Below are 15,419 nucleotides of genomic sequence, written 5' to 3'. Positions count from 1 at the left end.
TGTTGCTTTGAAAAGTTTTAGTCCCACTTAAGGAATGAAGAGAATAATAGCTCCATATTCATTAAGCTTTTTAGACCTTCTAAATTTTAATTTTAATGTCAATCTACAGGAATGAAGGGAATAATCGCTCCATATTCATTAAGCTTTTTAGACCTTTAAATTTTAATGTCATTCTACGTAATGGTTTCCTTGCTGGCAGAGGTATGGTGTTTGTAGACAGAAGTTGGGTTGAGGGCTCAATATTGAGACCGAGGGGTCTGGAACACTAGTGTTCTGACAGTGGGGAAGATGTTTCACATATTTTATAAAATTTATGCTGCCTTCACAAAGAATTGTTAGCACATTGGACTAGGAGAGTTGGTTGGAAAAGAAGCATCCTATATCAGAAATAAAGGTAATCCCTATTGATTTCCTAAGAAATTAACACTATACACTACTGTTTTACTCAGGCTGCTAACTTTTCATTTGTGGTAACAAAATTCAACTTTAATATTCAAGAAATCATCAAGCTTATCATTCTTGGTTACTATAAACCTTGGAACTACTACATGGACCATACTGGGAAGAGGCCATTCTTGACTGTATGAATCCATAAATAAAAAGGCTTTATGCTAAATTTAAAGTCCCACTCTTTGCCACAATATTAACACCACCGTTTGCATTTACAGCTATTCAATTCAACAAGAATTTTGATAAGATAAATAAGAAAGCCAGCCATTGTCTAGCCTAAAAAAAAAATTACTGAGTCCAACATCTAATGATATTTTTATAACGTATTTCTTGAATTTTCATGTGTGAAGATTGAAGAAAAATCTAACCACTTCATCTTCATGAATAAGGCTGATTATCAAGCTTATAACACATATTCAGAATTCTGTGGCTTCTGGAAAAATCAGTCACTCAGAACATAAAACTATTAGAACAGACCTGAATAACAAAGCAGGGGCAAAAAGTAATATGAAATAGTGTCCACTGGACAATATGCATAATGAAACTGGAACCTAACAAATCAAACGTATTGTACGTACTGTATTTGACAGCATATAAGACACATGAGCATATAGGACGCACCCTCATTTTAGAAAGGAAAATTAAGGAAAAAAAGTTTTGGTAAAGTATTAGTAAAGTTTTAGTACAAACTATTTAGGCATTTGATATTCATTCTAATGTGTATAGTAGAAAAAAATTCTACTAAACATCTGATCCGAACAGCAAGAAAAATACTAATACCGTATAATGATACATTATTTAATTATTATTATTAATTTATCAATACAGCAATTTAAAAGAGAAATAAAAGAATCTTAACTACATTAGAAAATATTTTATATGAAGCAGAGTACCAGTAAAATTGAAAATGAACAAAATGCAGTGATGGAATGGTAAAAAACATTAGTGTTCTGCAAATGGAAAGTTCAGTCATTTTGAAAACAAAAAAAATCATTGCCTTCAAATCCCAAAAACCCTCTCTTGCTAATGTTGGTATCACTATCTTCAAATAACGCAGTGTCTTCAGTGCCGTCAAGGGCATTACTAATTCCAGTCTTCTTGAAAGACTTTACAATTATTTTTCCATTTATATTTCTCCAAGATTCCTTAACCCATTCACACACCTGTGCAGTGGTGGGCCTCTTCATTCTTCCTGTGGGTGTGAGGTCATGATCGGGTTCTCCCATCCATTTGTTCCAATGTTCGCTCATATTTTTCTTAAATGGCTTGTTTATGGATACATCCAAAGGCTGCAATTGGCTTGTCAGTCTAGGGGAATGACAACTACCTGTGTGTATTCAATTTCCTCACCCCTTTTTAATGACTTTGGTTCTATGGGCTCTGAACCGGTCCTAAACGAGAAGAGATGGTTTCCTTAAGAGACCACCAAGACCACTGTTTATTATGTGAGAAAATTGCTTCGATCACCTGTTCATATTTTCCACTATTCTGGAAAAACTACTGCAATTTTCAGAGGTTTGAAAGTTTTTCCTCTAATATAGAGATAAGATTAAGCTCTCTGGGCAAAATTTCATTAAATTTGGTCCAGTAGAAGATAAATTAAACTGGAATAAATTTTCATAACACTTTTCGCATGATGGTTTTTGTTACAAAATTTTTGGAATAAAATCAGTAAAAACGTTTTTAATGTCAAAAATGGTGGTAGTTCTGTGCCATCAGCACAGCAGGCCAAAACTGCTATACTATTAACACCATTCTTTATTTTATTTCAGTTACCCACAATGATTACAATTCGTTGTTGTTATTATAGTCGCTTCACACACAATTAAAGTACACTACCGTACACGGAGACACGCTCAACGTCATGAAAGACCGCACAGAACTGGCCCCCCCAGTCACCACCTTTTAAAGGATCGGCAAACTATTAAGAAATCTGGAGTAGAATTTTGACGCTTCCATTGCCTTCTAAGCCTTTTCCTCTGTTCTCTGGCTTTCGAAACTTGTTGGAATTGATTCCAACCAACTCTGCGAGTCCAAAAGTATCCTAGGGTGTCCCATTACCCTTCAGAAATGAAAATATTCTGACCGAATGGCAAAATACAGCCTGCCCGCTCGCCTTGATGCCGATGAGGGAGGGCTCACTTTCGCATTTTTCAAGGCATTTTTTCAGAAAAAAAAGTGTGTCAAATATGGTGAGTACATTTGATGAATATGTTAAAAATAATCAATTAGTAATTAAAAGCTAATATTTATATGATTTTTTTTTTTTTACTTTATTGCTACTTTTAATACAGCCTAAAATTAATAACACATCATTACAGTATTTTTTATTTTTACCTTTTGCAGGTGTTATTTGATTTAGGAAATCTTCAGTTCTCAAATGCTGCTAATATTAAAGATATTGAGAAGTGTGCTCTGACCACGGATGAGAATGATGAAGAAGGTAATTATTTTATTTATTGTTTCTCTTTATTTATTTATTACAGAGAATCAATAAATATTTATTTATTGATTCTCTGTAATTACTAGGAATGATTTTACTGTTTTGCATCCTTTTTAAGTGTATTATAAAGTTATTTTATGAGTTTTTACATGAATATTTTCATTGAAATGCATGGTATCCTATCACTCTTCACTATTTAGGAAATCATATTTAATAAAAGTTTCCACACCATTTACCAACGAATTGTTTTATTGTATAAAGTAGTGTGTGTGTGTGGTGATGGCCAGATGATCATACATCTGGCCATCACTAAGTGCACCTAACCCAGGATCTCCTGAAAACCTTGGGTGTTCACGTTTTACCATCATCTGGACTATGGAAAAAGTTCATGCAATCCGGATCTTGCCATTTTAGACTTCCATGTGTTCAATAGGTTGGTCTTTTCATGAGTGGGTTTCAGGACAGTATGCCCAGAGTGAATTTTTTTTGAGCTGTTTGGAACTTTCAAATTTTGAAAACCTGTGTACATAAAAATGCTTTTAAATATTATTATTATTGTTTTTTTTTCTTTTGACTTTATTGATCTGAAAAATTAAAATGGCTAATGGATTGATTGACTTTATGTAAGTGTGAATTTTAATATTCCTTCAGTATATTTGTGACTTTTGATCAGCATTTCTAATTTTATTGGAATTTGAGAAATATATTGGTTAAAAATCATTTTGTTGGAATTTGAGCAGTATGTTGGTTAAAAATCTGATCTGGGTGTTAGGAATGTAGAAACCCTCTAATTTTAAAATTTATTTAAATTTAATTGTTATTTAGTATATTTTTTAAAGTTATTGAATAATTTTTGTATAGTTTTTACCATGTTCTCACTGACAAATGCTCTTGTAATGATATTATTGTTCACAGTCTAGCATAAAATAGGCCTTGATTTTTGATAATTGATATCATATGTAAATTAGTTCCATTAAAAATTTTGGTTATGCAATTACTAAACCCCAGGGGCTCATCTGGTGAGTATGGTCTTGGCACACCTAGGTTCCTGAGCTGGATATCCTCATTCTTCTCTTTCTTGGGGTGACTCCTTTATTTCTCTCTCTCTCTCTCTCTCTCTCTCTCTCTCTCTCTCTCTCTCTCTCTCTCTCTCTCTCTCTCTCTCTCAGGGTAACTTGGGAATTTTTTAGGCTGGTGCAGCATAAGCCTCAGGCATCCTTGCACCATATGGCTAATAATAATAAATAAAAAAATAAAATTAAACAAGAAAATGTACTTAACTGTTTTTGTACAATGTTAAATGTTAATGAATGATATCCTTACATATTTGGTATACCGTTGTTAAAATAAAATAAAAGAAAAGAAATAATGGTTGTGTGTCTAAGTAATTCCATTACATATTGCAATTGAAGAAGAAAAAAATGGTTGTGTGTCTTATGATGTGAACACTAAAACAATAAGCTGTTTACCAACTAAAGCTGTTTACCAATTGATTGCATAGCTGAGAACACTAGCATGGTTTCCTGGTGAAATGGACCACATGGTATTAGGAGGTATACTGGAGTGTATATTAAATAAACTCTAAGTTATGTTAATTCATGAAACATACTTTTTCAGCATCATTCTTCCAGTTAATTTAAAATGGTTTTCTAAAGCATAAGCTGAGGACTAGCAAATTCTGTTAAATGTAAGTAATTTCATTATTGTGTTCAAAGCTGAAATAAACTGGGAGGAGGAGAAGTTCTCAATTTTTGTTTGTCATCTGCTGTTTAGCCATTAATAGTAATAGTATTCGCCTTATAGTGCAAGGAAGCCATAATTGACTTGCCCTTAATTTGCTGTAAAATGTATATTATGTTCTGGAAGTTATTGTGGTCTTCCTCTGAATTTAGAGGATAGACATTGTCATTGGTTAATTGTTATCGTGATTTGTAGTTGTTGTTATTAAGGTATATATTGTTTTCTGGATGTTTATTTATAAATAGTTAAATAATTGTAAATAACTGATTTTTCTATCCCTTACCAATTGTTTGGGCTGGTGTGTTATGTAAATTATTCTAGTGGAGAGACTTTAAATTGTCCTTGGTTCTCTTCCTGAGTTGGGAGGGGCTGGAATGATTTTGGTTGCAGAAATGTATTCTAATTTTGTTTTATTGTTTTTTGCTGTACTTGTGGGGGGGGGGGGTTGCTAACTCTGTGCAAGTATTGAATTGTAATGGGCTTAAGATTTGACTTAGTTTTTGTTTCCTGCTTTCCTAATGTTAGGTTACAGGAAATAGAATTGGATAGTTAATCTCCTCCACTTGTATTGTGGGATTGTTTAAAGTTAGAACCTAAGTACATGTTGTTATTGTTTAAGGTTGCTTGATATTTAGTCTTAAGTTTAGATTAAATATCTATTTACTAGTCTTTCTTAAATCTGTTATACCTTCTTACTCTGTTACTTGTTCCAGGGGATGCCATTTTCTTTCTTCCCCTACTTTCTATCGCTATATCCCCCGCTCCCATACTTCTCATTCTATTACCCATTTCCTTTTCATAAAATACCACTTTGTATTTTTTTTTTTTCTTTTCTCTTTCAGGTGATGTTATTTTTTCTTCCCCTTATCTTCTGTCTGACTTTCCCTTCTAATCCCCATACTTCTCATCCTTATCTCCACTTCCTTTCCCTAAAACACCTTGATACTTCCAGGCTTGCCTGATAGCCCAGTAAGAGTTTCAGTTAAAGAGCATTCTCTGGTGCACCTCCTTGTGGACAAGGTTGGGAGTCAGGGCAGGGAACCAGGTGCCCACTGTTGGCGAAGTTGCCAGATGCCGGCACTCAGCATAACAACACACATCTACATATGCATACTTGCCAGACTTGGCTTTATGCCTTTTCAGATGGTACAGTGGCATATAGGAGAAACCCTGGAAATTGCAGTTAAAACAAAAACATCTTGACATTGTATATACTCTGTAGAGTTTTCCTGCTTAAAACCATACTGATTGTCTGAGTAAAAGCCTGCTTCTATATAATACACTGATATACTATTGTAAATTAGTCTCTCATATATTAGTAAATTAGTTTCTCTGGTCGAGCTGGCAGAAAACGTAATCGGTGGGATAGTAGAACTTGCTACGTCAGTAGGAGTGGAAGGTTTTGATGGTATGACTACTGCAACCCTCATGCGTAGCACAGTAGATAGAATCGCCCTTCTTCCCCACACTGGGTGGAAAAGACCTGAGTCCGATGACAGGAGGAATATTTATGGATCTTTTTCACAACGTGGCTGAGTTAGTCGGGCTCAGGCGAGGGTAGCATGGTTTTTTCCCTCCCGGAAACTCTGTTTTTTCGTCCATCAAAACAGAAAATTGACCTCAGGACATAATTTATAGACAATATGTGCAGAGCAACAAGGCGTTAGTCGCCAATGCTCCTAAAAAAAAAAAAAATATATATGATTACTGAAGATGTTCAAGAATTACTGGTAGAAAAAGTGGCTGGCGAAGCGGATTTGGTGGAAATGGCATCGGAAGTAAAACCAACTCAATTCAGAGGATGATAGTATAGATGAAAATTTTGAAGTTCCAAATTTTACACCAAAAAGCATACGGGAAAGTTAGCCAAGCAATTAGAATTTTATTTTTTGAATGTGGATTCTTGAACGAAAGGAGCCCAAAGTTCCTTTGGGCTCCTTTCATTCATGAGGGAGCTTCAAAAGTGCTTATTTCCATATGATGAAAACAAAACCAGATTACTGATTTTTTTAAAGAGAGCAGAAGATACACGAAATCTAGAATGGTGTATTTGTGTTAGTTTTTTTAACAAAATAGTATATTTTTGTTAGCTTCTGGAATGTAACTGCACCTTTTATACTTTTTCTTAGTCCCTTATAATACGGTTTCATACTACACGACATATAGGAGTCTAACTACCGTGTTATACAAGGATTACCTGTACTGCCTTTTTCTGGATTTTAGGGAATGTTCCTTCTGTTATGCAGGGATTGTACAAGGCTATTAGTTTATCTGGTGCTATCCCAATTAATTTTTTGCTGATTTTAACTTCTAGGAGGTAAAAACCAGGGCTTCTTTTTGTTAGGACTATTTTTAATTCTTCTGTTGTAAAAGGAGTCTCTGTGTTGGCATTTTCATATTTGCTATTTTCTTTTATAATGTCAGTCTTAGTAGGGGAATAATCCCCATCCTCAGTCTGGATAATAGTGTCTAAGATGTTCACAGACTCTGCCCAACACAGGGTTGGGGTTCCATCTGGTTTAACTGTAGTTTCTATTACATCTTCTCTTGGTAACTTGTTGGTCACTATTCTGTAGACAACTCCCCAAGGGTCAGCATTTTCAGTAGTTCCCACCAGCCGTTAGGATTCTTTTTCTTTTCTCTAATGAGGGAAGTATATATTGATTCCTTAGAGTTTTGTGAGAATCTCTCAGTGCATCAACCTCATTTTGTGATCAAGAGGTTCTGGCTCTTTGAAAATGTCTTCTTGCCTGTTGTACTCTTCTCCTGTGTATAGTCAGTTCAGGGCACCACCAGGGAACTACCTGCTTGCTTAATTTTTTCTTTTGGATAGACAGGTTTATCATTTTTATTAAGACATTTGTCATAATCAGTGCATGGTTGTCTGGGCTATAATTGTTGTTTCATCCAGACCACTCATTTTCCTACTTTTGCAGCTCAGCCATGTAAGTTCTGTGAAGATATTCCAATTCGCTTTTTTTGTGTTATGTCTTTTGATATCCAACTGGGATTGTTGGATTGTTTGTAACTGTTTATTTAGTTTGAAAATGATTGCTCTATGATCTGATGTGGTCCAGGCTGGCTGGACACACCAGTCTGTAATTTTGTAAGCCTAATGCTAAAAAAAGTGTAAGAATTAAGGTGCTGCTGAAAGTTGGAAGGTTATTTGACTGATTTAATACTTTAAATGTGGAAGTAACTATGTATTCAGTGAGTATCTGGCCATTGTGTGTTCCTGTTTTGTCTTCTGCATGGCTGTTCCATAAGGTTGACCAGCAGTTGACATCAGCACACACAACATTAGCATTAGGTAGCAAATCTGTAACTACTTGTAGATATTCAATAGTATGATTTTTATCTTCACCTGGTCTGGAATAAAGTGAAATAACATAAAACTGTCCCAAACTGCCATGGGAGTAGAGGTCACCTACCTTTGTGACTGAAAGGTCAGTGTTTTTAACTATTATTGCTGTAGAAGGGACACCTGAGGTATATTCTATGATTCTATAGCCTCTTGGGTATCCTTGAACTCTACTTATGTGTGTGTGTGTGGTGTTAGAGTACCACGATATCGATATCATTTTCTTCTAATTCGAGTTTGATCTGATCCACAACAGTTCTTGCTCTTTGAGTATTCAGCTGGATGAAGTTTTGAGTCCTAGTCACATATATATTTTAAATATAGCCCATAGTTGGTTCTAGATTTTTTTTTTTTTTTTTTTTTTTTTTTTAATGAAAACGCCAAACACGAGAGGAATTAGAACCTATAATACTTACTACTGTGCTTGGGTTAGAGGTTGAGAAGACGAAAGAAGATATTTGTTGACATTAGACTTGAACTTCTGTAGACTGTAATTTTCAGGAAATATGTATGAAGGAAGGTTGTTCCAGAAAACAGCAGTTGAATGAATAAACGAGGAAGATGAAAAGTTGGTTCTGTGAGTTTGAAGTTGGGCAGTAAATGGATGTTGGCTGATGGCGGCACGTGTTCAGATGTTTTGAAAGAGAAAGCGAATTATAGAAGCCAAATCAGAAGAACAGATGGAAGTATCTGTAGAAAAGGCATTCAGCAGAAACAGTAAGTCTATGAGACAGAGAGTGGAGAGACTCTGTTAGTCTCTCCACTAACAGAGTCTTAATTAACCTAACTGCCCTCTTCTGAATGGATTCTAGAAGACTGAGAGGTTTTAGGGGCACCGACCCAGATTTGGGAACAATATTTCATGGTAGGGCGGATTTGTGATTTGTACAGAGTAAACAGCTGTTTAGAAGAAAAATGACGCCGAGTGCAAAAGAGAAACCAAGTTTTTTAGATCCAGAGGAAGTAATATTTGTAATATGCTTGTGCCAAGAGAGATTAGAAGTCAGGGTAATCCCCAAAAGAGAGATATTTTGCCTAGAAATTGGAGTGTTACCAAAGATAAGCATAGGAGCAGAAGAATCCGTTTTGCGAAGATATAAGACAAGACTGAGTTTTAGAAGGATTGAAATCAACTACATTGTCTTTGCCCCACTGGAGAATTACCTGGAGATTGGCATTTAAGGAATTGGTAGTGGATATTTGAGAAGTTGAAGCTGATTGAGCAGGGCAAGGTTTTTCAAAATGGAAAGTGGAATGCAATGTGCTATCATCAGCAAAACTACGGATAGGATTTCCAGTCAATGGAAGAAGGTCATTAATATACAAGAGGAAAAGAGTGGAGGATAGAACTGAACCTTTGGGGGAAACCGGCATTAGTGGAGAAGTTAGAAGATAGAACCATCTTCCATCACCCTCAGTGAGCGGTCCGAGAAAAAACTGGATAACCAATTACAAAAAACAGTTGGCAAACCATAAGATGGAAGCTTGTTTAAAAGACCTTTATGCTAAACACGATCGAAAGCCTTTGAGATGTCAAGAGCATCTGCTTGTGTTTCACCAAACTTTTCCATTGAATTTGTCCATAAATGGGTAACATATGCCAGAATATCACCAGTGGATCGACATTGATGGAATCCATACTGGTGATCGTTGATCAGACGGAAGGTTTCTAATTAGTTTAAAAATTGATGGCTAATTGATGTCTCCAATACTTTAGAAAGAGTAGAAGTAATTGCAATGATAATTGGATGGGAGGAACTTGTCACCTTTTTTAGGAACTGGCTAGATATGAGCAAATTTCCAAGCAGAAGGAAAAACACCTTTGGAATAAGAAAGTGAAAAAAGGCGACAAAGAACAGGAGTAAGTTCAGGAGCACAGGTTTTGATAATAACTGGAGAAATACCATCAGGACCTGCAGCTTTCTTAGCATCGATATTCGTCAAAATCCTTCTGACACCCTTTTGATGGAAGACCACTGGAGCCATTGAATGGGTGGTGTTTTACCAAGATCATTAATACGTGATTTTGAAGAAAAATGGGTTTCTAGCAGGTCAGCTTTATCCTTGGCTGAAGTGACAACAAAACCATCTGGTTTTGACAGAGGTGGGACAGAGGTGCCTTCTATTAAGGCAAGTCACAGCTATGGATAAAGGGATGGTTAAGTGAGAGAATATGGAGGGTAGTTATCAAATGGGCACTACTCTTTGTGCACTAATGTTATTAGTGGAGTTTCCCAGGGGTTAGTGCTGGGTTCATTTTTGTTTTCAATGTTTATTAATGATATTGATGAAGGTATATCAGGCTATTTGTCAAGTTTGCAGATGATAAAAAAAGTTGTGTGTTTAATTGACAGTAATCAAGGTAAGCTATTGCAACAAGATATAGAAAAATTAGCCTACCAGGCTAATTTTTCTATATCTTTTTCTATATTACTGCATATGGGTAGCAGTAATCTCAGATTAAAATTCCAAAGTGGAAAATTAAAAAGACTTGGTGCAGTCAGATGTGTCGTTCTCTGAGTAGTGCAGACAGGCTTCCAGGACAGCTCATGGGGCTGTGTTGATGATGTACAGAAACTTTGCTAGCAGGGATAAGGAGATGATTATCTCTTTTACAAGGTGGTTAGGCTGCCGCTTGAGTACTGTATACAGTACTCATGGAAGCCTCACTTTAGGAAGGATCTGCCAGAATGGGTGTAGAGAAGAGCAACAAGATTGGTGAATGGAACAGAAGGTGCTCTTATCAAGAAAGGTGGTGCAAATTGCAGAATCCAGAGATTAGGTATCTGCAAGGAGATTAGGCACCCGCTTTGAATGATTGAGTGAGCTAAATGTTGATGGCATTCTTCCTCTTGCTGAGACTACACATGAGGGGACATACATTCAGTTTGAGGAAGGGTGGTTGGAGGATAGATGTGCAGAAGTTTCCCTTCTAGCAGGTGTTTGATTATTGGAATACACTTCCATCCATTGTTTAAGTGAGTGGTTTAAATAAATTCAAGGAAGAAGTAGACAAATTTGTAGAGGGGATGGATGGCTGAAGTGGGCAGGGCTTTTTTTTTTTTTTTTATTGTCTGATGCTGTATAAGCTTGCTTTCTTGTAAAATTTTCCACTACTAAAACTATTATGTTAATTAATATCTATAATCTTTTTCTGCTGTGTTACGACAAAACGATAATCATTATATTATGTATAATTTTGAGCATTCATCGATTTGATTTTAACTAATTATTTATCTGGTGGCCATGGTTCAAGATTTATTCTCAGCATATGTCCAAGTACTGATGTAGGTGAGTGAGCAGGGGCAAGAGTGCAGCAGCACGAGCTCTTTGAGTGCACTGGGGTTCAAGCCTCTGACAGCTAAATACGGTTAATGTTTGTATTGATAATTTATTGTAAATTTGTCTGACCTGGTTGGCTTGCCAGAGTATAAACAAGTACTGTAAATCTTTATTTTTATTTAATTCCTTATATTATTTGTTTTTCTTCTCTTTATATGTTTGGTTATCAGTTTATAGTACTATTTAATGTAGCTTTCTTGAGTTTTCCACTGGATTTCAGCCATGGAAAGAAGATTCACAGACTTATTTTTCTTCTTGAAAATCAGTAAATAGATATTTGTTTATATATGTCTTATTTCTTGTCTGTGTGATTTTCTTTGACAGTGGACTGGATTTTTGAAGTTAATTCTGAATAATGTTAAATTCTTAATTTTTCTAATTGCTAATCATATTTATTCAGAAGCTAATGAAAAAAAATACATTAATATGATGTCTTAGTTGAAATGAAAAACTACGGAGTTGCTGATCTTCAATTTTGTTATTAAAAAAATTACTTTTTTTGTGATGCGGATTTTTTTTATTGCTGAAGATTAATTTTCGCCTTTACTTTGTTATCTATATCAGTTTATTTGTGTTTCAGAAGACTTTGTCACTCCATGCTCTACTCCTCCTGAAACTCCCACTTGTTTAGTGGAGAGGGATGGCGTAGGTGAAAATCCAGTGTTCCCAGATATATCTAACAGTAGCATAGAGTCTTTAGAAACTACCTACCTGAGAGACTGTATGTATGAAAGGTATGAATTTACTGAACTTCTGTTATTATTATTATTATTTTTACCACTACTACTACTTTTTTTTTTTTTTTTTTTGTCCTCGCTTTTTCCCATTATATATGGGGTCAGCATTTTTTTTTATTGTTTTGGCATGCAATTTTTACGGCCGGATGCCCTTCCTGACGCCAACCCTCACCCTTTATCTGGGCTGGGGATTTTACCACTACTACTACAAAGGTGTAAAAGATGAGAGTGATATACCTTTTTTTTTTTTTTTTTAAGTAGGACAGCTCTGTTTAGAATTTTTTTAGTTATTTTAATTAGGACTGGTTTTGTGAGTGTGGGGTGGGATGAGCCAAAATACTTTTCTGGAATCTCCAATTAAACGGGCATCAGTATAATTAAATATATACTGATGAATTTTTTTTTAACATACCAGTTAGTCTGTTTCTGGCAAGGGTTGCTTGATGAGCAACTTAGGATTTACATTAATTAATCTATATTTTCATCCAGCCTGAACAACCACTAGATGTATTTGTGCATCAAGCAGCAACAGCAGCAGCAGCAGCAAACATATTGGTGGATATTAATGTTAATAATTATTAAGATGGTAATAATTCATTGGATTTCTTAAATGAAGCTTCAGACCAAGGTTAAATACAAAGTGGTTTAATGAAGAATCTTAGCTCAAAGGCTTCTAGTTTGTTAATTCAATGGTAGTAATTTAAAAACATCTTTGTGAAAAAAAACAACTAATCTCTTTATTCTACATTTAAATTTTCATTTAGAATTGATAAAATTAAAAAAAAAAAAAAAGGGATTGCTAATAGACTAAAAGCCATTAAAATGCTACCTCTTTGAAATGCATTTCATTTGAGTGAGTCTAAATTTGCCAATTGGCAGCAAAAACACAATTTACAACAATAAGAAAAATTGTTAAAAGTTTAGTCCTCTTCTTTCCACTCTGTATTTTTCTTACAACAGTAAAGGGCAAATCTTTTTGTAAGAACACATTGTCAGTTGCCGTATTCTGTAATGTATAGGCAGAAAGATAGGAAAGAATAGTCATATAGGAAAGAACAAACAAAATAAAAATAAAAAATTAAAAAGGAAAAACTAATCTAAATATTATTTAAGTGCTCTGATTTTAATTAGCATAAATTTTAGTTATATTAAATCACTAATTACAGAATGTTTTTTTATCAAATTTTATGATTTCAAATTTTTATTTTTTTACTAGCATTGCATTCCCCCCTCCCCCTGTGCAGATGACACCTATTCACTTACATATACTGTAAGTTTATAATAGAGCTAATTAGACAATGAATATCTTCTGCTGTCTTGCTTTACTCAAAGAATAACGTTCAGTTATGTGTATGTGTGCATGTATAGAGAGAATACATGCACACATACAGTAATTACGAGCTTTTTTTATTAAGAGTTAAATATGTAAAGCTGAGACAGAAATTTTATTAAAATTCCAACCAAATCTTATACTACATTTTGCCATCCCATAATAGATATGGTATAGCTGTGCCACCTGTTTGCATATGTTATTGTTATTATTATTATTATTATTAGCCATATGGTGAAAGGAAGCCTGAGGCTTATGTCCCACCAGCCAAAAAAAAAAAAAAAAAAAAAAATCCGAATTACCCTGGGAGGGAGGGAGAGAGAGAGAAAAAAGTAGAAGAGAATCACCAAGAAAGAAGAAGAAGAATATCCATCTCAGAACCGTGGGTGTGCCAAGCCCACATTCGCCAGATGTGAGCCCCTGGGGTTTAATGGAAAACAGATTCATGGGTCACAACAATGGTTCCTTACTAATAATTAAGAAATTTTTGAAATACAATATAATTTTTGTCATTAGTGTTTATATTCACATTAATTTTTTGCATTAACTAATTAAATGTTAAATTATTTTTGTGTAATTTTTTCACATTTAATAATTATATATGAAAATCCAACAATTATTATGTAACACTAATAATATTCTTATTATATAAAGTTATAATATTGTTAGATACCGAGAAACATACATAAAGTATCATAAATTAAATTTATGATTCTGTATACTTATGATACTTCAGTACAGAAAAATCAATTTTATTAAATTTGGATATTTTCAAATTGTATGAAACTGTTTTGTTATTTGTTAGTTTTAAACTTGGAGATGCATAACATTTAGGGCAGCCTACGTAGATGTGTGCTGCACAATGTGAAGGAATGGGCTGCATGCTGCTTATGGGCTGGGCACCCCTGGTTAGCTGGTTATATTTGTTGACTGTTGGGATTAAGGTTTCTCTTGTCTTCTTTTTTTGTTTACTGTGTAAGGAAGTCATATTAATTTATTTAATCTGTGTTAGCAGTAGATTGGAAAGCAATCATTTGAATGTGTTACTGTCAACCAGCCTCTCCTGAATAAAAATCAGTAATTACTTTTTCATTTGCTGATGTTTTCTGGTTTGTAGTTTATTTTAATATTTTATTTTGAAATGGCTCTAGTGCATGCTTTAAGATAAGTTTTAAGATAAGGGTTTCAGATAAAGGTTTATTATATTTTTTAATTTTTTTATTTTTCTTTAATATGCATATAGATACACTCTTGAGCTCAATGACATGCAGGTTCTTGTAAGCCACATGAGAGATAACTGGAAATTTTCTAAACTCCGAGGAACTAGTACAATGCATGTTTTGGATCGGTTTTCTATTTCACTTCGTATGGAAAGGTAAGTGATGCCGAGATCTATACTTAAAAGTATTTATCAAATATTGGTCACACACTGTAATTGAGCACTGCATACTCATTTTATTGTGATTAATTCTGAAAACTTGCCCAGTTGTTGGGTTTGATTAATATCTAAAATGAAGAATGCCCTTTATTTTTGTGCATGGTCAAAGTAAAATTGCAGTTTGATAGCCATCCATCTGGTCACGAGGAATTTTTTTATCAGAATTTTTTTCTCTTTTCAATCTAATCACTTTCACACTATTTAGTGGAAATGTTCTAGATTGAAAAGAGAAAGAATTTTATTTAGAACTTATGGCTATGAACTACAGTTAAAAGCATGTGACAGTGACATAATATTTGCTGGTATTTCTTTATTAAAAAGAAAGTGTAATTTGTAAAGTTGGAAGGGAAAAAAAAAACTCCATAATATCCACAATCATCTGATTAAATTAATCCACACATTTTTTTTTTGATGAAAATGCATGTAACATTTTCATTCATTCATTCATGTTTTTATTGAATTATATTAATTCTATTGACATGCTATGTTCCAACTAGGCTACCATTCGTTTGGAAACATCTTGGTTCATGTCCTGTCTACAACTTTTCTGAATTCTTCTTCATTTGAGACTGTTAGCT

At 34.3% G+C, this 15,419-nt stretch overlaps 1 protein-coding gene across 6 annotated transcripts in view; it reads left to right on the top strand.

The window, feature by feature from the left end:
* Positions 1–15,419, top strand: part of LOC150079291 (intermembrane lipid transfer protein VPS13D-like) — a 1,618,665-nt gene that overhangs the window by 324,000 nt on the left and 1,279,246 nt on the right. For all 6 annotated transcript variants that reach the window (XM_090383928.1, XM_090383929.1, XM_090383926.1 and 3 more), the window contains 3 exons: positions 2,797–2,893; positions 11,917–12,070; positions 14,647–14,778. In XM_090383928.1, coding sequence (XP_090240054.1) covers positions 2,797–2,893; positions 11,917–12,070; positions 14,647–14,778 — 383 coding nt within the window. The remainder of the gene's footprint in view (positions 1–2,796; positions 2,894–11,916; positions 12,071–14,646; positions 14,779–15,419) is intronic.

This window comes from Mastigoproctus giganteus, chromosome 10 (genome assembly GCF_048544385.1).
Source record: "Mastigoproctus giganteus isolate SK-2022 chromosome 10, ASM4854438v1, whole genome shotgun sequence".
Lineage (NCBI taxonomy): Eukaryota > Metazoa > Arthropoda > Arachnida > Uropygi > Thelyphonidae > Mastigoproctus > Mastigoproctus giganteus.
Note: the sequence above shows the minus strand (reverse complement) of the source record. Positions and strands in the feature narration are given on the sequence as shown.